General features: G+C 36.2%; 1 protein-coding gene across 5 annotated transcripts in view; it reads right to left on the minus strand.

Annotated features, from left to right (window-relative positions):
* The window catches only part of FSTL5 (follistatin like 5), a 773,228-nt gene that overhangs the window by 174,280 nt on the left and 574,391 nt on the right, over positions 1-24,557 (minus strand). For all 5 annotated transcript variants that reach the window (XM_007184135.3, XM_007184134.2, XM_028167007.2 and 2 more), the window contains one exon: positions 24,048-24,168. In XM_007184135.3, the coding sequence (XP_007184197.2) occupies positions 24,048-24,168 (121 nt within the window). The remainder of the gene's footprint in view (positions 1-24,047; positions 24,169-24,557) is intronic.

Here is a 24,557-nt window from a genome sequence, read left to right on the forward strand (position 1 = left end):
TATCATGGACTACTATTCAATAAAAAAGAAGAAATTATTGATACACACAACAAAGTAGATGAATCTATAAATACACAATACATTCACATGACTGAATGTTTAAAAAGATAGAAAAAAATATACCATGAAAAGTCTCCCTCTCATGTCTATCTCTCAGGTATCTAGTTTCCCTCTCTCCAGAGGCAACTAATAAATGTTACCAGCTTCTCATGCATTCTGACAGAGATATTACATATGTGTGTGTATATATATATGTGTGTGTGTGTGTATAGAGAGAGCTATCTATATATATAGATATACAATTATATACATTATATGTAGATTCTATCTATCTATCTAATCTATCATCTGTCTATCTATCTACCTGGATTTGTTGCAGGATTCTGACCTTACACAGTTCAATTGTATGAGCTGAGTAAACAGCCTCTGTTAGACTGTTGTCTTCCTCTCTGATTCTGTAGCTTAAGTTCACAGGGCAGACAGTTAAGAAGGAAAGATAGATGTAAAGTGTAAGAATAGGCAAATCCATAGAGACAGAAAACAGATCAGTGGTTTTCAGGGGCTGGAAAGTTGGGAGTGAATGCCAAGTGCCTGCTAATTAGCACAGGGTTACTTTTTTGGGTTGGTGAAAAAGTTGTGGAATTAGTGATGATGGTTGCACAATTCTGGTGATACCCCCAAAACATGCTAAATTGTACACTTTAGAAAGGTTAATTTTATGGGATGAGAATTATCACTCAAAAAAATATAAAGAAAAAAAGGAGAAAAGAAGGGAAGAACAGTGAGAACAATATATTACATTTCTGTGGAAAAAAAAGTTAAAAAAAAATATTAATAGTGGCTTTGTAATGTCTCAGTTTGGCTGGTCTGAACTTCATTTCCAAGAATTCCCTTTCTTGTATGGTTCTAGTTAGGGTGTGGCAAAAGAGTAACTATAATTTTAGTTTTGTCCAAGGTTTGGTGGGCAGAAGCAAGCAGAGGCCATTTTGAATATTGGAGCAGCACACTGTGTGATATTGTAACTCACACACAGGGCAGCAGACCTGGGGTGCGTGTGGCTAGTGTGGGGTAGTAGCCAGACGTGCCACTGCTCGGCCCCCCCTCAGCTTCGTTGGTTCCTGGGCATGGCGTGCATTTGGTTCTGTACAATCTCAGGACACTCACCCCAACAAGGTTGGAGCAGTGAGCATTGACGTGGGTACCAGGCCAGTATCCTGGGTTCCCCTTCATGCTCACAAGTGTGTATTTTCCTTGCTTTTCCTAACTTTACATCCATTTTCCCTTCTCCAATTCTCTCAGTTCTGTTCCATTGATCTTTGTGTCTATCCTATGCCAGTATCACACCATCTTGATTATTGTAGCTTTGTAGTACCATTATATTTTGCTCATCATACATTTCTCTGTTTAGGATAATATCTGACCAATGGCAGCAAAGTGTTTCAAGGGAAAGGCAGGTTGTACTCAATATATGGGAGGCTGGACATCAAAAATGATAGTAAACTCCTCTAGGAAGAATATAACTATCATTTGTTCACTACTGGGTCCTCAGCATCCAGCATGGTATATAACAGATCTCAACCTGCAGTCATAAAGTAGATAAATTACATGCATGTGAGTCAATGAATGAATGAGAGCTTGGTATCAGCTTTATGTTCTAACTGTCACCATCATAACATGCTGGGGGAGGCAGCTAATGTCACCTCAGCCTTCATTTTAATTCCTCCCTGTCAAGTCTGGGCTTCACTTTATTGTCTCTGCTCTTGTCAGTCACATTGCTTCCTCTGCTGCTGTTAATGCTCGGGCAATTGTCACCTGCGACATATAATCTGACCATACCCTAGAGGTCAGTGGACATCAGCACTGCTTTCTGCTCTTTTCTTCTCTGTAATCTTGTCACTTATTAGTAGATATATATTTTAACCTAACTCTTCTAAACTATTCAATTTCACCCTGATAATTTAGCCAGACAGCATATAGATTGTTCTAGTCAGTTGTACTGTATTGAGAATAGCCAATCTAATTTAAGAGTTTTTCAAATAGTAGTCTATTATTACATATAATAAAATCAAAATTAAAAAGAAAAATAAATGTTAAAATGGTCAGAGTGCATCCTAAGAAGCACATATGCAAATTTTTACATCTTAAAAATATTTTGTGCCTATTAAAATAGAATAAAGACAATATTTCCTCTTTCACTACGTAGGTATTTCTTGCTTAAAATTTTTAGCAGAAAATAAATATTTAATATTAAATTTAATTTTCTTCAATGATTAAATGAATAACAACCCAACTACACTTAAACCCATAACCAATATTTATTATCAAAAGTGTCACATTTTTGACCATATATACATGCACACACATGCATATACACACAAGAACACACATATGCAAACACACATACACACATATTATTTTAACACAGTTCCAGTATTTGATGTGACACAATAATAATTTAAAATAGTCATAACAATAAAGAATTATTATTTTTGGAGATATATATTCCAAAGTAAAAGTTTTCATTTAAGAAGAAACTGTAGTTTTCAGTTTTGTCAATAGATGGCACTACTATTTACTGTATTTTTTGGAGACACTATAACAAAACACTTGCTAAAATACATCAGCTGATTAAATAATATATTTCCTTCCTTCTGCAAAACTTACCTTCAATAAAAAATGTATTATTTCCTTGACATAATGATGTGTTATTTTAAAATATTCACTTTCAAAAGTGATGCAATTTAATGTAATTTTATTTTATTTTTTAATTAATTTTTATTGGAGCATAGTTGATCTATAATGTTGTGTTAGTTTCTGCTGTACAGCAAAGTGAGTCAGTTATACATATACATATATCCACTCTTTTTTAGATTCTTGATACTTACAATTTTAATACATGATAATTACTGTCAAATGTATTGTTATCATCCACAAAATATACCAGATATTTTCTAAGAAATTCTTTTTATTATTAATTTTTTGAGACATTCTGACTTATGGTGGCATTTGTGGGGGAAATGTCTGTTGTAGTTGTCAGAGTGGGGTTATCACTGGATGTTTTGCTTGCTTATTACTTGGTTTTATTTTCAAATAATCAATGGTCTTAAGTCAAAAGTGAGTTGGAGGAAACTCTTAAAATTTAATAGCATAAATTATCTATTAATAGCTATAGAGCACTACTGATGGTCACAAATGATATATTTTCTATTTTTAATCTGTCATGCAACTATATGACAGGCAAAATTATCTGTATTTTGTCACAAAGCATACTTCCATGTCACTATTATAGTTGCCAGTATACTGTATAGCAAACTTTCTACTTACCTTCTGGCAAAGCTTATTTAAATGAATTTGTGTTAACTGGAAATATGGAGCTGGAAGCAAAAAGAGCTTCTCAGGCTGCCGTATTAACAATAAAATAACCAGAGCTTTCCAGTGCACGCTGGTCTCTCATTTCCTTTTGGCATACCTTGTCTGCCCTCCTTATCATATTCATCATAATTAGCAACACCAATGACAACATCTTTTAGCACTTGATCAATATGGAGTCTTCAGTGGCATTAACTTTTAGACATATGCTTGCCTAGTAATCTCCACCAAATAGAAACTGCCTTGTACTTAATATAATGTCAATAAATACATTTAAAAAATACGTATGTAGGTTTTTCAGAAAAAAGTGCTATTTGCAGGACCACTCTTTCTCCCTGACTCTCACCTACAATTATCTATCTACATGAGTGGCAATCCTGGTATTAAAAGAAAATTTAAGCAAACCAGATGTCTCTTTGGCCTGCATTGAAACAGTTCTTCCTTTGCATACAACTTTTTTTTTGCGTACGACTTTTTGGATTTGTCTGACACCTCAAATTTCAAAAAGGCTGTATGGGTAAGAGCTATGCCCTTTGCTTATGCCACCAGAACATTTAATTAGCGACCTAAACTGCTGTGAGATTAGTCCAATGGCTGATTTCATCATTGTGAGGGTGGCATATCTTGAGAAACAAATCTCATGGTTACAATGTAGAGTGGCTGACTTTTACCAGTCAACGCACCATTTAGTTGATCATTTAATTTAGTATATTGAAACATATCCAGTTCAGTAAACAAAATAGATCAATAAATATGTGTTTACTTTTACTATTTGCAAAATACAAAATTATGCCTATAGAGAAAGCAAAGAATTTATGAAATATGGCTCTTGTTTTTCAGACATCTAACTTCAATATTTCATATACATTAAACATCTAAAGGAAATGTGGTATGAAAATCAAATTAATAATGTCTAATGAAAAATAACTAGTAATACAGGATGCCTGAGGTGGAATTGATTACTGTAAGCTTCAGTGTTCATTGGTACCTTCATGTAAAACGTGGAACATGATTTGAGCCTTAGAAAAGGATCTGACTTAGATCAGCCAGAGAAAACGAGACTCCTGTCATGCTAGTACTCCTGTCTTGATGGTTTTAAGATTAATATGCTACAGAGGAAACTGCATTTAAAAAGGAATAAGGAATGAGCAGTAAAAATCATGTAAATAAATTGTATATCTGCAGGAAATTAAATAAATTGTAGCATCTTCTGACAATGTCATAGGATACCACTGTTAAAATGACTTTAATAGAGCTACATTTATCATTGTGGATAAATTTTCTGAAGGAAATGTCGATTTAAAAGCATGGCTCATAAAAAGAAACTAAATTGAGTTATTTGTAGTGAGCTGGATGGACCTAGAGACTGTCATACAGAGTGAAGTAAGTCACAAAGAGAAAAACAAATACCATATGCTAACACATATGGTAGCATGAAATTAAAAAAAAAAAAAAATGGTTCTGAAGAACCTAGGGGCAGACAGGAATAAAGACGCAGACATAGAGAATGGACTTGAGGACATGGGGAGGGGGAAGGGTAAGCTGGAACGAAGTGAGAGAGTGGCATTGACATATATACACTACCAAACGTAAAATAGATAGCTAGTGGGAAGCAGCCGCATAGTACAGGGAGATCAGCTCGGTGCTTTGTGTCCACCTAGAGGGGTGAGATAGGGAGGGTGGGAGGGAGATGCAAGAGGGAGGCGATATGGAGATATATGTATATGTATAGCTGATTCACTTTGTTATACAGCAGAAACTAACACACCATTGTAAAGCAATTATACTCCAATAAAGATGTTAGTTAATAAATAAATAAATAAATAAAAGCATGGCTGAAGTATGTATTGTACAACATGGGAATAGAGTCAATATTTTATTTTAACTGTAAATGGAAAGTAACCTTTAAAAACTGTATAAAATAGCTTTAAAAATTTAAAAAAAAGATAGAGGAAGATTATCGTTTCCTTCATGTACCTCTGAATTGCTTGACATGATAAAATAAATATGCATTACTTAAAAAAAAAAAAAAAAGCATGGGGTAATATACCACTTATATAAAGCTTACAAGAAATAAAGTTTATAATTTTGAAAAAGTAAATTGTAATAATCACTTATAAATATAAACAAAGCATAAAACAGTGTTAATTTGGAGAACTCATGAAAACCTATATGCAGAATGTGAATGTATAATTCTTTATTTCCCAGAGCACCAGGAAACAACATACTGTTGATTGAATTGCTGCTACAAATGAATGAATGAGTGAAATGAATGAAAAGAAATGATACTTTCTTTCATTGTTAAATTAATTTCTAAAATGTTCTTTCCATTTGGCCAAGTTTAAAAATGACATAGGTGTCAGATAATGAAATCAAATTTACTGATATATTGTATGGTGCAATAAAATGTGCTAAATGACTTAAAGATTAGTTAAAAGAGTCACGTCATGACTTGTCATAACTGCCTGAATTACGCTAAGGTGTTGTTTTGCAATTTTAAAATGTTATACTATTTTGAAGTGAGCTACAACTTAAGCATAATATAGAAGAAAACAATCATAAATAATACACATTAAGTGTAAAACTCAAGAAAACACCATCACCGATAAAAGTAAAACAACACAGGGAAAGAGATTAGATAAATTCCTTAATTTAAATGAAGTAAAATGTATTTTTAGAACATGTGGATTAACAAGTACACATGCAAATTGCAAAAGGTGCTTAAAACCTAATTAAGCTATCTTGAGAGTGCCCTCATGCTAAATCTTTAAGATCAAATAAGCCTCATTATCACATTAACCTTCTTTCCACTCTCATGTTACACAAGTGTCATTACATTAATTAGTCGTTATACAGTTCTTTAAGTGCTGGCTACCTCATGAGTGTTTTGTAACATTACCCAGTCCTTGTACACACAGAAGTAGTCTAAGAAATATCACTCCTATCGACCCATGTAAACTAGTCCAGTAAACCATGTCAGACTAATTTAAATATGCCAGTAGATATAAGCAGATTGAAATTTTATGAAGAAAAATAATTTTGCAATATCAAAAACAAGACTTAGTACATTCATTTACACCTAAAAGTACATAAGCATGTTGACTTATACCATAAAAGAATTCTGGCTGAAAGAATTTAGATCTGAGTCAATCGTAAGTGAATACAAAACAACAGTATCTGAGAATGAGTCATCTACCTGAGGAATTTGCCCCATCAGCAAAAGACTGCACACATCTCTGCTTCATGTAGAGAGGGCAGCATCTCTCCCTAGCCCTTACTAAGTCACCAAGTGGGAGGATGACAAAGGATCTGCTTGGTGTGCTTTGAGAATGACTGGCCACAGTCAGCCTATCCCTTTTCATATTGTGGGTCTGTTCTGCTCTCTTGGCAACAGGAGATCATCAGGGGCCTCAGCCCTGTTTCTGTGCTGAGGTCTGGAGTGGTGTTATTTACTGATCTCCTAAATGCTCCACATCTGATGCTTTAGGAAACCTTAAGAAATTCACAGAGTACCTGTGATTGGCACAGTCATATGAGGAGGGATCACAGATTTTGAAATGGCTCTAGTGTGTAACTTAGCTCTGATGGTATATGCCTTGGAGCTGATTGTTTAAAAAATATACACTAGTGAAAAAGGTGGTTTCTATATGCTGTAGCTTCAGCGGGTAGCTTTAGGTCTTAGCTTTAAATATATGGGCTAGCTGGATTTGACCCCATTGGGTGACTTCCTTCCATGAGTGAATAGCTGTGTTTATGCAGGAGAGCTGTGTCTCACAAACACAGACATTGGGAGGCAGGTTGCCCTGTGTATGGGCTGGCATGGTTCAACTTGGAACTGCACAGGTGCACTTTGGTCTGAAATTTCAATCACAGTGGAAGCAGGGGTAGGCCCTTTTTTATGGATCAGCAAGTGACTTTTGCTATGTTTCTCAACCAGATCTGTAGGCAGCATTTTTGTGGGGTTTTTTCCTAATGCATAGGCAGCTAATTTCCACTAGTGTTACAAAGCATTAAGTGTAGGTTATTGCTTTAAATTATGAGTAGCAGCCCTAGGTAGGCAGTACTAAACTGCCCAAATTCCATTTACTACCTTTATTTACAAAGGAGAGCTCTTATAGAGATAAATTCTGTAAGGAAGGGTTTGTTCAAAGGCTCCCAAGGACCAGCCCACTACTATGTAGTAACAAGTACTCTGATTTCCTTATTTGTATAAACTCTGGTCATGACTTTAGATTGCAGAGATCTACAATGTCTCTTCACCCTAAGAAAAAGTATATATTCACAAAGAAATACAAAGTAAAAAGTACCCTATTTTAGAAAAATAAATATCAAGGGCTGGATAGGGAAACAACTCAATGAAAGCATTAAAAACTAATGCTTTAAAAGCAGTTAAAGCTTCTTATCTCCACTGTGTCTAAGAAGGAGGTTTGCCCAGGGTGTCAAGGAGGACCTGACATGCTTTAAAATACATACTTTAATGTTTCATCAGGGCACTAGTAGTAGAAACTGAAAACAAAATAAAGGAAGAAAGTGATTAAGTTGGAGAGAAAGATTTACTTAGGAGAACATCTTAGAGGACAGAGAAGCCACCAGATATGAAAAGGAAAATGAAATTTTAAAGTCCATACACACATGCATACATATACACAGAAACACACACACATACATGCACAGATACACATACACATACATACACACACACACACACACACACACACACACACACACACACACACACACCATGGAGAGGCAGCTCTGATGACTAACTTCTCTTAAAGTAGGTTATCATTAGAAAATGAGGAAATGAGTTAGTTGTCTATTTAATAAAACCATTGGTGGTCTCCAGCAATCTGTCAGCAGAGGAGAGTGGAAAAATTTCAGAGAGCGGAAAAATCTCAGAGAGCAAGCTAAAGTAACTCTTCAAAGGAATCCAGAACCAGGAACTAATGAGAAACAGTTATTCATCTATTAATGTGCATTCATTCAGCAAATATTTAGTGAGTCATAACTATATTCAAGGCACAGTGTTAGGCATGTAAAAGGAGAGAGAGAGAGAGAGAGAGAGAGAGAGAGAGGAAATCTCCAGTGAGGGAAGAACAAAAATGAGCTATAAACATATTAGATAAGTATTTACCTTATTTAATTAAATTTAACATGCTATTATTTATATACCATTAACAAAGAAGAAAATGTTGCCCGTTAATAGACACATTGTTTTTATAACCATATGTTGTAGAATGTATCCCTATTTCAAATATGTTGAGATATGGGGGAAAAAATCAGTATTAATAGTATGCTAGGATGTATACAACTTTTTAGAAAGTAATAGTGCTGTCAATAAATAAAATTGAGAGGGACCAAAAGTGTGGGAAGGCGAGGACTAGTCATAATCTTAAGCTGTGTACTTTGAATAAGTCTTCCTTGAGAAAGGGACATTTAACCAAAGAGTTGAAAGTGGTTGAAACTAAGCCTTGTGGGGATTTGGCAAAGTATCTTCAGGCAGGGGGAGTAGCCAATTGTGAACTGGTTTTATTTCAGGACAGAAAGGCAATGAACATTAATAGCAGCTGAATGGAGTTTGCAAGAGGGAGGGGAACAGGATAGGAAGATACTGCAAAATCAGAACACTTATGGTTTTGATGTGCATTCAAGAGACTGGTTTTTAATCTGAGTGACACTGGGAGCCAATTTAGCATTTGAAGCAGAGACGGGATGTGACTTAACTTGAAAATGTGGAGTTGGGGATACACAAAAATAGGAATAATACTGTTAGGTAGTGTTACTAAAAAATAAGAATAATAGTTCATAAATCTCTATCAAGTGTTTACACAAATCGTGGAAAAATATGTTAGAAAGACAGAGGAAAAGTAAAAAATTCTCCTGGCATCCCTGGATGCATTTCAAAGTGACAGCTATTGAAGGTGCTCATGGAGCTGTCCTCTGTACCTAAGGGCACATGACCAGGCAATCTTTGGAATTAGGACTCTGAGGGAAAACACAGGCAAGATGAAACATACTAAAAGGACTCTAGGGAAGATAATGATGGATCATGTCTGAGCATAGGTGAGATATCATTCTAATGGAAGAATAGCCCCTGGGTGGGATTATTCAAATCAGTAAGGAGAAGGTGGAAAATATTTGTTTGAACTGTGAATGCTTTTTTGGCAGACCCAGATGCAATATTTTCAAATCTCTCACGGTGACAGATCCCCCAGGACTATATATAAAGAAATACATGAGAACAAAAGTGTGTGGGCCAGAAAGCAGAGAGCAATAAAAAAGAAGGAAGACCCTTGTTTCTAGCACACTGCCCTACCAAAGGAAAAATGAAAGAGCCAAATGAAGTGGCTGATCCCTCCTGAAAGAAATAATGGAACAATTAAGAACAAGAGAGCATGAGAAACAGGGAGAAATGTAGCAGAAATAAATACAGCACAAGGTCTCAAAACTTTCAAACTGAGGGCGTGAAACACCGTGGACCTCACGGGAGGTTTAGGTCGGCAGCAGCCCCCAAAGGCACAGTCTCCAAAACCATTCATTTCATTTTTTGTTTCAGAATCAGCTAGAGGATATACGCCAGCTAAAACAGTGTGGGGCTTTGGTGTAATCCCTATGGATACGGTTTCACAAAGGCAAATAATTCCATCAGGGCACTGGGTCCAAAAACGCCTGTTCCCAAGGGCAATATGATTGTCTTAACATTGTTTTTCTGAGAAAGGGGACCCTGTACGGTTTGCTCTTTCTTCCAGAAAGTTTATGAGTATTGGGCTCTTGTGGCAAAATCAGGCTAGATGTACGCTAAATGTACTCCCTCTTCTTCCTGAGCCCAGTCCAAGTTTACCTCTCTCAGACTCCTCTACAATAGAACGTACTAATTGTGAGTCCTGATAAGCAGCAAAAGTACTGTCTGCTACCACAAGGCCCACCCTGTGAATCTCCAACATGATCCTTCACATGTGATCTCTTTCACTGTCTGTTAAACACAGACGATCCAGTGGAGGACTCCAAGGCCTTGGGGAACTATCTGTGGTGCTGAAGATATTTTCTCTCTTCAATTTCTATAGTTACCAGAAAATAAGACCCCTTTCATAGATGATGCAGCAGTATGAATTTACTGGAAAAATTTTAACAATTACTCATAATTTCTATACTTTATCTCATCACCAGGTAACAAGTAGTTCGCAGACTGAAGCAAGGACATTCAGTAGCACCATCTTATATGATATTATGGACTGCAGTGAGACTGATCCTGGATGTCTGCATGAAACAGAGCCCCCCATAAACCCACAGCTGGACTGCAGTAGAAATGAGAATCAATGTGATAAATAAAGGTAGGATGTTGGTTAAACTACTGGAATAAACAGAGCAACAGTACTGTCAGTGGCTTAAATAAGATATAAATCCTGATATGTGGTCATAAAGGGGTATGGTGGCTTCATAGTGTGGACATGGATTAAGCTGTTTTAACACAGAACCAAATACTTTGGCTTAAACAAGATATAAGGCCTTGTAGGTGGCCAGATTGGGTAGCTTGCTCTCATTGCATATATGATGTATTCATTTCCTTTTGCTGCTGTAACATGTTACCATAAATTTTGTGGCGTTAAACAACACAAATTTATTTTCTTACATTTCTAAATGTCAGAAAACCAAAATAAGTTTTACTAAGGTGCCAGTAGGGTTGGTTCATTTTGGAAGCTCTAGGGGAAACTCCACATCCTTGCAATTTCTCGTTTCTTGGGCCACTTATATTCCTTGGTCTGTTACTCACTCATCAAATCTCTCCAACTTCTTGCCTCTGCCATCACATCTCCTAATTTCTTCTTTGACTTCCTTGCCTCTCTTGTATGAGGACCTTTATAATTATACTTAGAGCCTACCAGAATAATATCCTTATCTTGAGAACCTTAACTTAATCACGTATACAAGTCCCCTTTGCCATTTAAAGTAGCATTCACGTGTTCCAAGGCTTAGGATGTGAATGGCTTTCATTAAGACATTTTCAGCCTACCACACCCAGGCACCTTCTATTTTAGTTCTTCTGCAAACATCAAAGCATGACTTTCTCCAAATTAAAAATAGTTCCCCAAGCTACCACCACCAGACCCATATTCCAAAAAAGCAGAAACAGTTAAAAGAGGAAGGGAAGGCACATAGCTTTCCTATTTTGGTCATAATTCAGACAGTAAATGCATTAGTTACCCTCACATTCCATTGGCCCCAAATGTGTCACAGGACAACATCTAGCTTCAAAGAGATCTGGGAAAAGTAGATTTTGGTGGGTGGCCTTAGGCCTGCTAAAACTGATCTTTTATTACTAAAGAAAACTAAAGGGAATTATTTGGAAGATAAAAATCAAGTTTTCTCCACATATAGTGACAAAATTAACCTATTTATGTGTGGGTTTGATCAATTAAATATAAGTTATTTAACCTTGGACAGTTGATACAGAAAGAGTCGTATCTTTCCACAGCAAAACCAACTTTTTTTTCTGTCATTCTCCTTCCTTCATATACTGCTGAGTGCCTGCTGTGGTTTTGGGCAGAATTAAAGTACTGAACTCTGAGAACAAAGAAGTATTACTTGTAATTTCTAAGTTTATTTGATATTTTCTTGATGTTGTCTACATTAACCATATCCACTAACTTTCAGAACTTTTACAAATGAGGGTCACAAGAAAACATGCCTTTAACTAATGTAACCAATCAGGTTTTTAAGAATTATTCCTATGAGATATAAGATCATGGTGGAAATTAATGAGGTAAACCCTCTGCCATAGATAAATAGAATACATAGGAAACAACAGTTATCAAATATTGGAAACCAGCAGCAGAGGACTATGATTCCTGAAATAAGGCAAAAAGAGAAAAAGTGGGATGAGCTGTAGACTTGCCTCAGCTATCAGCCAAAAGGCATTTGGTTGATATTGATGCAGAGAAGGGGAAGCAAAAGGTCTCAATGAACTAAAGATAAAGATATTGGAATTCAGGAAAGCTTGGCAGCTGGAATTTGCAGGACAGAGTACCAAAAGGGAGAGAAATACGTTGAGAAAGAGCTACAGGAATCTGAATAGGGGTCTTTGGGGGCTTTGGTTCAATGTATAGCATAACACTTCACAAAGTCAGGCAAAATTCGATTACTATAGCAAGAAATAAAACCAGGGAGCTATAATTCTAAAAGTCCCAAGAGCTTACATAGTGGTAGGTGACATATGAGTTGGATTAATCAGACTTCAGACTGGAGAGACTTAACTGAAAAACCAGATTGGAGAGCTCAGAGACTCCAGAAATAATGCATCCTAGAAGGTTAATGAAAAAATTCTAGTATAAAGGTTACACTAGAAATAATCAAATAGAGTTTAAAAAACTCTAAAATATAAAACTGATACACAGGTAAATTAATGTCAAAACAAAAATCAATACTTCTCAAAAGTATCCAGCAAATCTCTCAACAATTTTCACCATCCAATTTAAAAATACTTTAACAGACATGAAGAGAGAAAATTAGACTCATATGCAAAAAAAAAAAAATTAGTCAATAGAGACATACAATTTCAGAGATGATGAAATTAGCAAAAAAAAAAAAAAATTTAAATATCTGGTATGAAAAGATTGAAAGATTTAAAAGAAAACATGAAAAAATGGGGGATAAAAAAAAAAAATGGGGGATAAATGCAGATCATAAAAAATAAATGGTAGTCCTAGAGTTGAAAATACAATATCTGAAATAAATTTTAAAAATACTATGGTTGGGATTAATAGCAGACTAGACATGTACAAAAAAGATTTGTGAATTTGAAGTCAAAGCAACAGAAACCATCTGTACTGAAGTACAGTAAGAACAAAGATTGAAGAGAAAAAATTAACAGAGTTTAGTGGTCTATGTGAAAATAATAAGGAATAACACATATCAGTAATTGGATTCCTAATGGAGGGAGAGAGCAGAATCCTGTTTGAAAAGAATTGACAATTTATTTTTCCAAATTTGTTGAAAAATGTATACCAAAAATGCAAGTTGAGCAATCCCTGCAGGATAAATCTAAGTAGAGAAAATGAAACCAAGGCATATCGTAATCAAATTGCTGAAACCCATTGAAAAGGAGAAAATTGTAAAAACAGAAGAGAAATAGAAAAAAAAAAAAAAAAAAAAACTAGAAATAAGAGCGTTTTCATTAGAAATCATGCAAGCCTAAAGGTAATAGAATAACATGTGAAAAGTGTTGAAAGAAAACAAAAAGGAAAACTATCTGCTCCAAATTCAATATCCAGCAGAAATAATTCTTTAATGAAGAAAAAATTAAAATATCTTTAAATAACAAGGGCTGAGAAAATGTATCAGGAGCAGATCTGAATTTCACATTGTTAAATGATGTTTATTAGGCTAAAGGAAAATTCAGAAATTTGGATTTACATGAAAGAGTGAGGGGAATTAGAAAGGATAAATGTAAAAGTCTTGTTTTCTTGTGTGTTTTTTAAAATTCTTTGAAAGATATTTAACTATTTAAAGCAAAAATAGCACAATGTATTATGAGGTTTATAACATATATAGAAGTAAAATGTTTGACAATATTACCACAATGAATGGAAAGAAGAGAGATCAATGTATACTGTATTAAAGTTCTTATTTTATATGTGAAGTGGTAAAATATCTGAAGATACATGGCAATACATTAAAGTTGTATATTGTAAACAAAGCTTTCACTTACACCTTAAAATATCAACAAAAAGCCATAGCTAATAAGTTAATAGTGGAGAAAAAACAGAATTCTAAAAGTTATGTAATCCAACAGAAGGCAGAATACAAGGAAATAATGAATAGAGAACAGATGCAACCATTTGAAAACATAGCATGAGGGTACACTTAAATCCAGTGAGAATCAGCCCAGGAGAGAGATGTTAAAGTTCTCCCAAAACTATGAACTTCAAGAAACTCTTCCACTAAAAGGAAGCAAAATAAGAAATTAGGGAGGGACATGACTGTTTAGATTTTACTTGTCCTTAAAACTTTCAGACTTTCTTTAGACTTTATCTCACAAGGGCAGAAGAATTTAATTTTGGATATTAATTACTTTGGACTAATTTCATTGTAACTTTAATCTTTGAAGTATTATTTCTGTCCGGGAATTTAACAATTAGATTATCTATTAAAATGTGACCATGTCTATGCTCTCACTATTGTGTAATTGGAGTATCTTGATATCATGATTCAATCTAATTGCAGAAGCTCTGAAGAGCTCTGTTAAACAGTTCACTGCACATAATTTAGCATGGGAAATAATAGAAAGAATCTTTAGGCTTTGGAGTTAATGAGGTAATGTACTGTTCTATCATATTTAAAAACCTTCTGGAAGCAAACATATAGTGCCCACAGTAGCTCTCAGGGGGGGAGATACAGAAGGGAAGCAACAGTCATTAAGTTAAGGACACCCCTTAAGTATGAGTGTCCCCAAATTCAGCTCTAAGGACACCCCTTAAGTATGAGTGTCCCCAAATTCAGCTTTCATCCCCAAAGTCATGTTCAGATGGTTGATTTGGGAAGTGATCCCAGGAAGCACAAGTTAAAGAATAGGAAAAGTACTACAGAGAAAAGAAAAATAGCACAAAAAAGGGTTAATTCCGGTGAGGACACTCTGAGGAATCAGGTACAATGCACCTGAGAATCTTCCCACTGAGGAGCGGGTGCTGGGCTTCTTACCCATTGACTCGTGTCTCTCATTGGTTAAGGACTGTCCCTGGGGGCATTCAATCCCTGGCACAACTGGGCTACCTGAAGTGAGGCTGATAAAGCTTCTTGTGTCAAATAAAGCCCTAAGGAGAGTGGAAGAGAGACAAACTCCTGCATGACCAGCTGTCAGGGGATGTCCACCACAGCTGAGGAGGCCCGAGTGGGGCTTGGCGCAAATCATCAAGATTGAGGGCAAAACTGATTTGATACATGTCTTATCTCAACCCCTGAAGAAATAGCCACTCCCTGAGATCCCTATATGCTTATTTTAAAGTCAAAATTAAGAGAATAAAGCTGGAGAATCTGAGGAAGGACACATACTCCTGCTTCACATGTTTCTGGGGAATCAAATTGCTGGACCAGTAGTTCTCCAACTTTATCATCAGTCATCAGGTGGGTTTATAAAACACAGATCATCCTACCTCATGACCAGATCCTCTGATTCTGTAGGTATGTGTGAAGCCTGAGAATTTGCATTTTAAAAAAAGAGACAAGTGAACTTATTTATACAACAGAAATAGACCTACAGACATAGAAAACAAACTTATGGTTGCCAAAGGGGAAAGGGGATGGGAGGGATAAATTAGGAGTTTAGGATTAACAGATACACACTACTGTATATAAAACAGATAAACAACAAGCACCTACTGTATAGCACAGGGAACTATACTCAATACCTTGTAATAACCTATAATGGGAAAAGAATCAAAAAAGAATATATATATGTATATATGTATAACTAAATCACTTTGCTGTACACCTGAAACTAACACAACATTGTAAATCAACTATATTTCAATAAAATGTTTTTAAAAAATAAAATAAAAATTAAAATACGTCGCTCATGCTACTTGCTCAAAAACCACAGTTAGAGAATCACTGAGCCCGAGTGACCCTCAAAACTTCTCTCTCATCCTTTAGTAACTCACAGTGGGAAGAAGAGAGAGGAGGCACTCCGCCTTTTGCTTCCTGCTTTCCGGACCTTACTGCCTGCAGGAAGGTTATATTCCCATTTGTGCTTTGTCCTTGCTGAAAACTTAGCAGGGAAGGAAGGCTGCCTGAAACTGGAAGTTCAGTTCTATGATGCATGAAGAAGCAGGCCACTGTTGCTCCAGACTTAAGCCACTTTCTCTAAAAAGCTTTATCAGTAAGGAGATGATGCTTTGATGTCTATATGGCTAGCTCCAAATGATGTTTCCAAATTCTGAAGGAGAAAAATAGAGGTGTTCTACATAGACATCCTATAGAACCAGAAATTTTGTGCAGCAGTTTCTGACATGAGTAGAAAAACAAATCCACTTGATATTATGTGTGAGGTTTTAAACAATAAAGGAGGGAGAAATAATGGCATGCATATGGTTTTTTTTTTTTTTTTAAATATGGACGAGCTTTCTACCCAGAGGGCAGTATAAACACTGAATGACTTTTAAACTTTCATACATTCTGTATTCTAAGCTGAAGATCTAAAGCCGATTTGCTTTATGTAAAAAGAAAAAGAAAAGCATGAAATGAATTCCACTGGTAGAGTCAAGCTCCTTTGATTTATACATAATGTTTCTTCTGACAAGGACACAGAAGCACTCTCATATTTCAATAATCTAATTTTGCATTGCTTGAAAAGAAAAAAGGGCTATTGATAGACTTTTATTTGGCTCGCACCCAGGGATATTTAAATAGACTTTGCACTTCAAAAACACTCTTTAACAAATTCCAATGACTTGTGGTATTTGCAGAGCTTTTTATGGTAATCAATAATATATTTTATTTGTATAGCTAATTGACAAATTGTTAAGATAAATATGTTAAATTCCCTGTGGAAACCTGATTTTCTAAAGGTCTTTTTAACCTTTTCTGCAAAGTGGATAGAGTTTGAAAAATGAGTTAAACTAGTTTTAGAGATTTATTGGGTCCATAAATGTGCTATTTGTCTACCTAATTTGCATTTTCTCGCATGTTCATTGTATTTTTCAGTGTCACAGCTCCTTCTCAACTATTCTTTTTTTATTGGCCTATAACTGTTCTGAGTGACCTCAAGTTTACTATACTTATTTATACACAAAGCATACATTTAAAGTTATTATGCCAAATATAAACAATATAAAACCAAAGGAAAGGGAAACACCAAGAAAAGTGACAAATCACTTATTTAGCAAATGACTTGTAGGGCTGCTGTTTTATAGCTAATTCTACCATTTCTAAACATTTTATTATGAAGTGATAAACACAACTAGTTACCTACCCAGTATTTATTCTCACCTTCCTCCCTTCTTCCTAAATAATTGAACGTTTCATTGTTGTGAAGGGCAAACACCAAGGTCAAAGAAGCATCTTTAACAATCTCTGCATTTAGAGGGTCAATGGCAGTTATTGTTGGCACTTCCTTTAAAGTTCTTTTAAAAGTGGGCTCTCAGGTGTCAGGCAGTATTTTTCCTTCCTCTTGATTACTTTTTCCCTGCTGAAATGTGAAAATGATGGCTGGAATTTTCACCTCCATTCGGAAAACATTGAGAAAGGAAAGAATGTTCTAACCACACATAGTGGAAGCATAGGATAGTGATGACATATTGTGGAGTTGCCATCCTGAGCCACTTCATCTGGACTTCTTTTATGCATAAGAACACCACACCGGTATCTTCTTTATGCCCCTGTTATTTGGGGTGTCTGTTACAGCAGCTGAAGATAATCTCTTACCAATCCATGCATAATACATTTTCTACCCAGGTTTTTGGCTTCTTCAAATAGGTTTAAATATTAAAAATGATCCTTGAAATACACTTATTGTCCTCCCTAGTTGATAAAAATGCAGTAGAACAAGGTTGGTTGTTTTTTATCGGTTGTGGTTGAATTTGATGAATTAGTGTTAGTCTAAACTTCATTCCTCCCTCTCAGCTATGGCAAGAACTGGCAAGTTAGACTTAGAAGAACAGCTGGGCTGTCTAAACATCTATCAAATCTTAATGGTCCATATACTCCTTTATATATGCTTGACCTAAATAAAAGTATTTCTTATAAACAGATATTGCCAGATGCCTTAAGAAAATGTTCTGAGGGACGGTTTTGCATTTCTTTCTCTCTAGTACCCCATTCTAGTAGTATTTGACCAACTTGGATAACCCAGTCAGTTTTTCACTTTGTTTCTCATTTCTCATGGTTTCACTTCTTTCCTTACCTACAACTTTCCTTACCTTACCATTTATTCTGTGTTCCATCATTATAATCATTCTCTTGTAAATGTACTTAAATTTATAATGTCTGTCTCTCTCCTACTTACTCATCTGACAAAATAAGATGTTGGTAAACCCAAATCTCCTCTTTCTATGATTATAAATTCGCAGCCAACCACAACAGAAAGAAAACATACTAATATATATCATCTCAAGAACACCCAAAGATCTGCCCAACATTCCAACTACATACTGCTATTTTTATAACCCCACCTCCCTACAACTTTTCTCCTCAAATCACTAAAGCTCTCACAAACTGCCCACTTTCAATAGTTGGTACAGTAAGTCCCCTACATACGAACCTTCAAGTTACGAACTTTCAAAGATGTGAATGTGCGTTCACGTGTCCAATCACATAAGTTAGTTCAGGTGTCTGGCGTACATTGTCACATAAGTGCATCCTCTACAAGTAGTTGTGCTTTTATGTACTTTACTGTACAGGACTGTATGCAGTACAGTAGTACAGTATCTTTATTTCAAGATCAGGATGTCTGGAAGCAAGTGTAAAAGCAGCGGTGCAGTGGCTGGTACTACTAAGAAGCACCGGGAATAGGAGGCTCAGGGAAAGGATGAAGAGAGACAAGAGGAAGAAGAAGTAACCGAAGAATTGAAGAGATTCATGATGCAGGAAATGGCAAGGGGATTTTCTTTATCTGAGGAGACACTGTTAGTTTTTGAGGCATGGGACCTGAACGTAGAATGGTACATGAAGGTCGCAGCAGCCGTTCAGAATGCAATCCAGTGCTACCGTGTCATCTATGATGAGAAAAAAAAGCTACTACCCAGACATCACTGGATCATTTTTTCAAGAGGGTAGATAGAATTTAATCCAGCAAGGAACTAGAACCTGTGCCATCCACGTCAGGCGTGAGTAGAATTGCAGCTTTCCCTCCGTCTCCTACTGCTGACCATCCTTCAGCTCTACCATCTCCTAACTCCTCTCCCATCTCCAGTCAGTAACTCTTCTCGCCTGTTCACTCGATGCCAGCCCCTGGATGCCAGCTGTTGTGCTGTACTACTGTACTTTCCAAGGTGCTGTACTGTAAGATTAAAACATGTTTTCTCATGAAAAAGAAAGGGGAGGGGGTGGGGTGAGATGTGACAGGGTAAGAGAGTGTCATGGACATATATACACTACCAAATGTAAAATAGATAACTAGTGGGAAGCAGCCGCATAGCACAGGGAGATCAGCTCGGTGCTTTGTGACCACCTAGAGGGGTGGGATGGGGAGGGTGGGAGGGAGGGAGATGCAAGAGGGAAGAGAAATGGGAACATATTGTATATGTATAACTGATTCACTTTGTTATAAAGCAGAAGCTAACACACTATTGTAAGGCAATTATACTTCAATAAAGATGTTTGGAAAAAAAAAAAAAAATTCAAACCCAAACTTTGTTCAACTGAACCAATATGCCAGCTAATAAATACTTATTTTGAAAAATAAAAAAAAATAAAAAAAAAAGAAGAAAACATGTTTTCTATTTTTTGTGTTGTTTTTTATGTATTATTTGTGTGAAAAGTATTATAAACCTATAAACCTATTACAGTATGGTACTATATAGCCGATTGCATTCGTTGGGTACCTAGGCTAACTTTATTGGACTTACAAAAAAACTGGACTTATGAATGTGCTCTTGGAACGGAACTCGTTTGTATGCAGGGGACTATTCCTCATGACACTGAAATAATCCAAGCAATGCAAAGAGGATTTCCTCATGCTCTCACCCTGAGCATCTGCTCCCAAACTGTCTGTCCTCCTCCCCGTTTCAACAGATTAACTATCAATCTTCCAAAGAACAGCCCTTCCATTTGTGTACTAGATTATATCAACTTTTTAAAGACTTGATTACTGCAATTTTCCCCTTTTTCTCTTATATGAGCTGCTTTTCATTTTTACTGGATTATTCACATCAACATAAAAGATAATCACGTCTACAAAATGAAATTCCCTCTCTTGACCCCAAGTGACTCTCCACTTACTGCACAGTTCTCTCTATGTTCACTTTCAACAAACATAATATCCTTGTTTCTCTTTCCAAACCCCATCCCTTCACAAAAACATTTATACCAAGGATTTCAGAGCAGATTAAATGCAGTAGGAGGTAATAGGAAGAGATTGGTTTTACTCCCAGGTTTAGGGATCTCTATTCCTGGGAAAAGGAAAGCACCAGCGCTCAGTCTAGGCAATCACCGTTAATAGTGAATTCCTCTTAATTAATTCATAATGCTAAGCCTGAAGGTGGACGAGAGGGAGCACTGTTTCTGAGACCTCATTATTCCTTTATTCTCATATTCCATCTTCAGAAAAACCTGAGATCAGAGTAAATAGTTAACACACAGGAAGGATGAAATAGGGACACCGCACTTCCCCAGCACCACTCAAGGCACATCTTACAACATAAATGCCTGCAGTTTGGCTCAAAGCCCTCTTCCTGGGCTTTCCAGCTGGAGCATGGCAAATGAGTGAGTTATGTAAGAAACCTCCATCAGACGTGAATGGGGAGCAGACCCTCAGAAGAGATCCATTTAGAATGGTTCTGACGCTCTACCGTGCATCACAATTACCTGAGAAGCTTATCAAAATGCAGATTTCAAATCAAATTTCCAGAGAGTGCTGTTGAAGGTCAGGTTCTAAATTTTTGATATTTTTTCCTGTGGTTCTGATGCAGGTAGAACATGTACCTTGCACTGCTCTACAAACTAGCTAGAACTCTAGTGTGGTAGGTACTTAGACTGGACAAACAAGGGCTAGAAGTAAGGATGAGAGATAAAAGACAGAACTTTTGGTTAGCCAAGCACAAAATTGGAGAATCTTTCTCCTTAACTTTAAAACAAAACAAAACAAAAAAAAAAAAAACCTCAAAGCATCAGTTTTGTCAATTAGGCCATTAGCCAGTAAAAATCACCACAAAGAGGGAGACAAGGGCCAGGCTGGCTACAACCACCAGTTCACCATGGACGCAGCACCCAGATAGGGAACAGCCCCCACACACTCCTGTCCTGTCCTCCCAAGACTGTGAGTCCTCTGGGACAGCTGCTATCTCTGAACATATAGCTCCAAACATCTGGGACCACTGGGAACAAGCCTCACCTCCTTCACACTTTGTCTGTTGTATTCACTGGTTTCCGTGAAAGCCAGTTTCCAAGCCTTGACCCATGTCTAGCTGACAGATGGGTTTGCGCCAGAAACCAAAACCTAAATCTGCTTCTGTGGAGTGTCAACAATACTCAAACTTTGCCAGAGCTGCTCCAAGTCTTTGCTCAAAACGCTCCAACCCCACTTTTAGCAGAAGTTAACATAAATCTTTAAGTTAAAGGGTCCAGAGATAAGAAAGGAAGCTGCCAACAACAACAACAAAAAAACAAATGGAACTAGCTGGGACCAAGAAGGGAATAAATCTGGCCTCCAACAGACCCTCAATCCCATTGTATGCTGATTTTCCTAATCAGTATATTAAGTGACACGCCTACCTGGTGGCCATGACTGGACACTAAGGACCAAAAAAGGATAAAAAGGGGGTGGCACCCGTCTTCCTCAAAAAAGCACTGCCCCTTCCCCAGTAGACTAATGCACATAACTCCCCATCATTAGTCTCATTCCTCCTCCGTTTGTCTTCACTCTTTAAAATTAAATTCCTCTTGCCAGGTAGGCAAGAAGTTGATCTGGGAACTTAGTTCCTGCTTCTCCATTCTTTGGTCACTGAATAAAGCTTGTGCTTTGTCAATTTCAGCTGCAGCTTCATTATTAGCTGCTTGAACAAAACAGAAAAAGAACCTTCCCCTAAAGAATCCAAAAAAAGAGTGTATATATGTATATGTATAACTGATTCACTTTGCTGTACACCTGACACTAACACAACATTGTAAATCAACTCTACTCCAATAAAAATTAAAAAAAAAAAAAACAAGAACCCTGCCCTGCCGGGTAGGGGGAGCAGAGTCTATATGACTTAATTCAGTAACAAAACCATAAGCTCCCCAACCTTTCCAAACTTTTTTTCCAACATTTTCTTACTTGATTTCCAGGACACCTATTTCCCATCACAGGGTTCTCATTCTAAGTTTTCTTTACTCCAATTGTTAGCCTCAGCTCCAAGGCTCAATTCTCTAACTTCAAATCCATCTATACTCATCCTAAGATGACTTCATCAAGCTCAGATTTATGGCTTTAAACACAGTCTATGCAAACTGATACTATCAAAATATTCAACTTTAGGCTGTCACTCTGATCTCCAAACTTATAAACTAAACTACATACTTGAACTGCATCTGGATAATTGTATTGAAGTTAACTTGTCCCACAAAAAGAAGAAAAACATTAATCTCACTCAGTCTCTAAATATGCTTCTTCTCCATTGCAGTTCATGTCATGGCTATATATTTAAATACTTCCTTCATATTCCTTGGGTTCATATGTGTAAAGCTCTCTTCTCAAACTCGCATGCCATTCTTCAGATCTAATTTCAAAATATATCCCAACTGTAACCACATTTTTACCTCTTCACCATCAACATTTTAAGCCATCTTTACCTCTTCTCTAGACTATTAAAATCGATTTTTAAAAACTGATCTCAGTGCTTCCAGTCATTTTAAAACAAATCAGAACCTGCCACTTCATGCACTAAATGCTTTGATGGCTTCTGGTTACAATAGAATAGGAATCCAAGTATATAACTAGGTCTACAGGGCTCCATGTGATCTGACCACAGGCAGCCTCTTCAATGTCATATCCGCCACTCTCCTCTTAATTCATTCCAGTCACACTAGCCACCTTGCTGTTCCTACAGAAAGCCAAGTAAGTTTCTGCCTCCTTTTGGTAAACCATAGAGTAAATCAATGTATTTATGTGTATGGAAATTAATTAGTGTGTATTAATGAATCATACATACAATCCTATTATCAATTCAACTAAATAACTAAAATGTGAATTAAGGGGCTTCCCTGGTGGCACAGTGGTTGAGAATCTGCCTGCCAATGCAGGGGACACGGGTTCGAGCCCTGGTCTGGGAAGATCCCACATGCCACGGATCAACTGGGCCCGTGAGCCACAATTACTGAGCCTGCATGTCTGGAGCCTGTGCTCCCCAACAAGAGAGGCCGCGATAGTGAGAGGCCCGCGCACCGCGATGAAGAGTGGCCCTCCGCTTGCCACAACTAGAGAAAGCCCTCGCACAGAAACGAAGACCCAGCACAGCCATAAATAAATAAATAAATAAAAAGACTAATACTCTAAAAAAAAAAAAAAAAAAATGTGAATTAAGTCAGAAATAAAACAAAGCACTGATTGTAAGATTGATATCAGCCTACTTGGCCAATGCTCATAGCCATTAAATTAATTATTGAGATTATAAAACTTTGTACATAAATAAGTTTTCTATATCACTAATAAGATCAACTAAACATCTGATCTAACTAAAATTTTTAAATGCTTAATTTTTTCAGTTTCTAAAATTTATACAGTTGCCTAATTGTTGATATTCTAAAGTTGAAAAAATAGTTTAAATTTCCTATGCTTTAATTTTCCAGTCAGAATGAGTTACTCTGTAATGTTTCATGATGAGAAAAGTGGTACAAATTTATTATATTTACTTACTCACCTTTTTTAATTGGAAAGGTTTTACATTAACAGTAAGTCCTGAAACTCAAAATGAAGCCTTCCTAGTCAACTGTGATAGTCTTTGAATACCTACTGAAGCAAAAAGCAATTAAAACACCCCCACATTTCTTACCATTAACTTGAAAGATGTGAGTCTGATAGATGTGTTCATAGCCCTCTGCATAGCAGGTGTAATTGCCCATGTGAGTTGTGGTGACCTTGGTAATATATAAGGATCCATCATCTCCAAAGTCCTACAGAAAAAAAGTAAAATTAAATAAAATTAGCTGTTTTTACTTAAAATGTATTTCAACAATTCACTTTTTAAAAAAATGTACTCAGGAGCAAAGTAAATTAAAATATTATCTTTAAATTATCAAAATGATCACTGTTAGTTCTATAAAGCTGCAAGATTTTATAGGCTGTAATTACTATTTTCTCAAGACAAGTTTTGTTTAAAAAGTATAATCTCAGTATTTATTTGAAATATATGAGCTTATATAAAACAGCTGAATTTTCACATATTTATTCTAATTCAGTTTACATTTTAATGAATAAAGGTATAAAATAGTTTTCTTATTTATAGCTAAAACAAATAGCTCTTAACTATATTCTTCACATTTTTGATTGTCTATTAAGTTTT

Source organism: Balaenoptera acutorostrata, chromosome 5, assembly GCF_949987535.1.
Source record: "Balaenoptera acutorostrata chromosome 5, mBalAcu1.1, whole genome shotgun sequence".
In the NCBI taxonomy this organism is placed as follows: Eukaryota; Metazoa; Chordata; class Mammalia; order Artiodactyla; family Balaenopteridae; genus Balaenoptera; species Balaenoptera acutorostrata.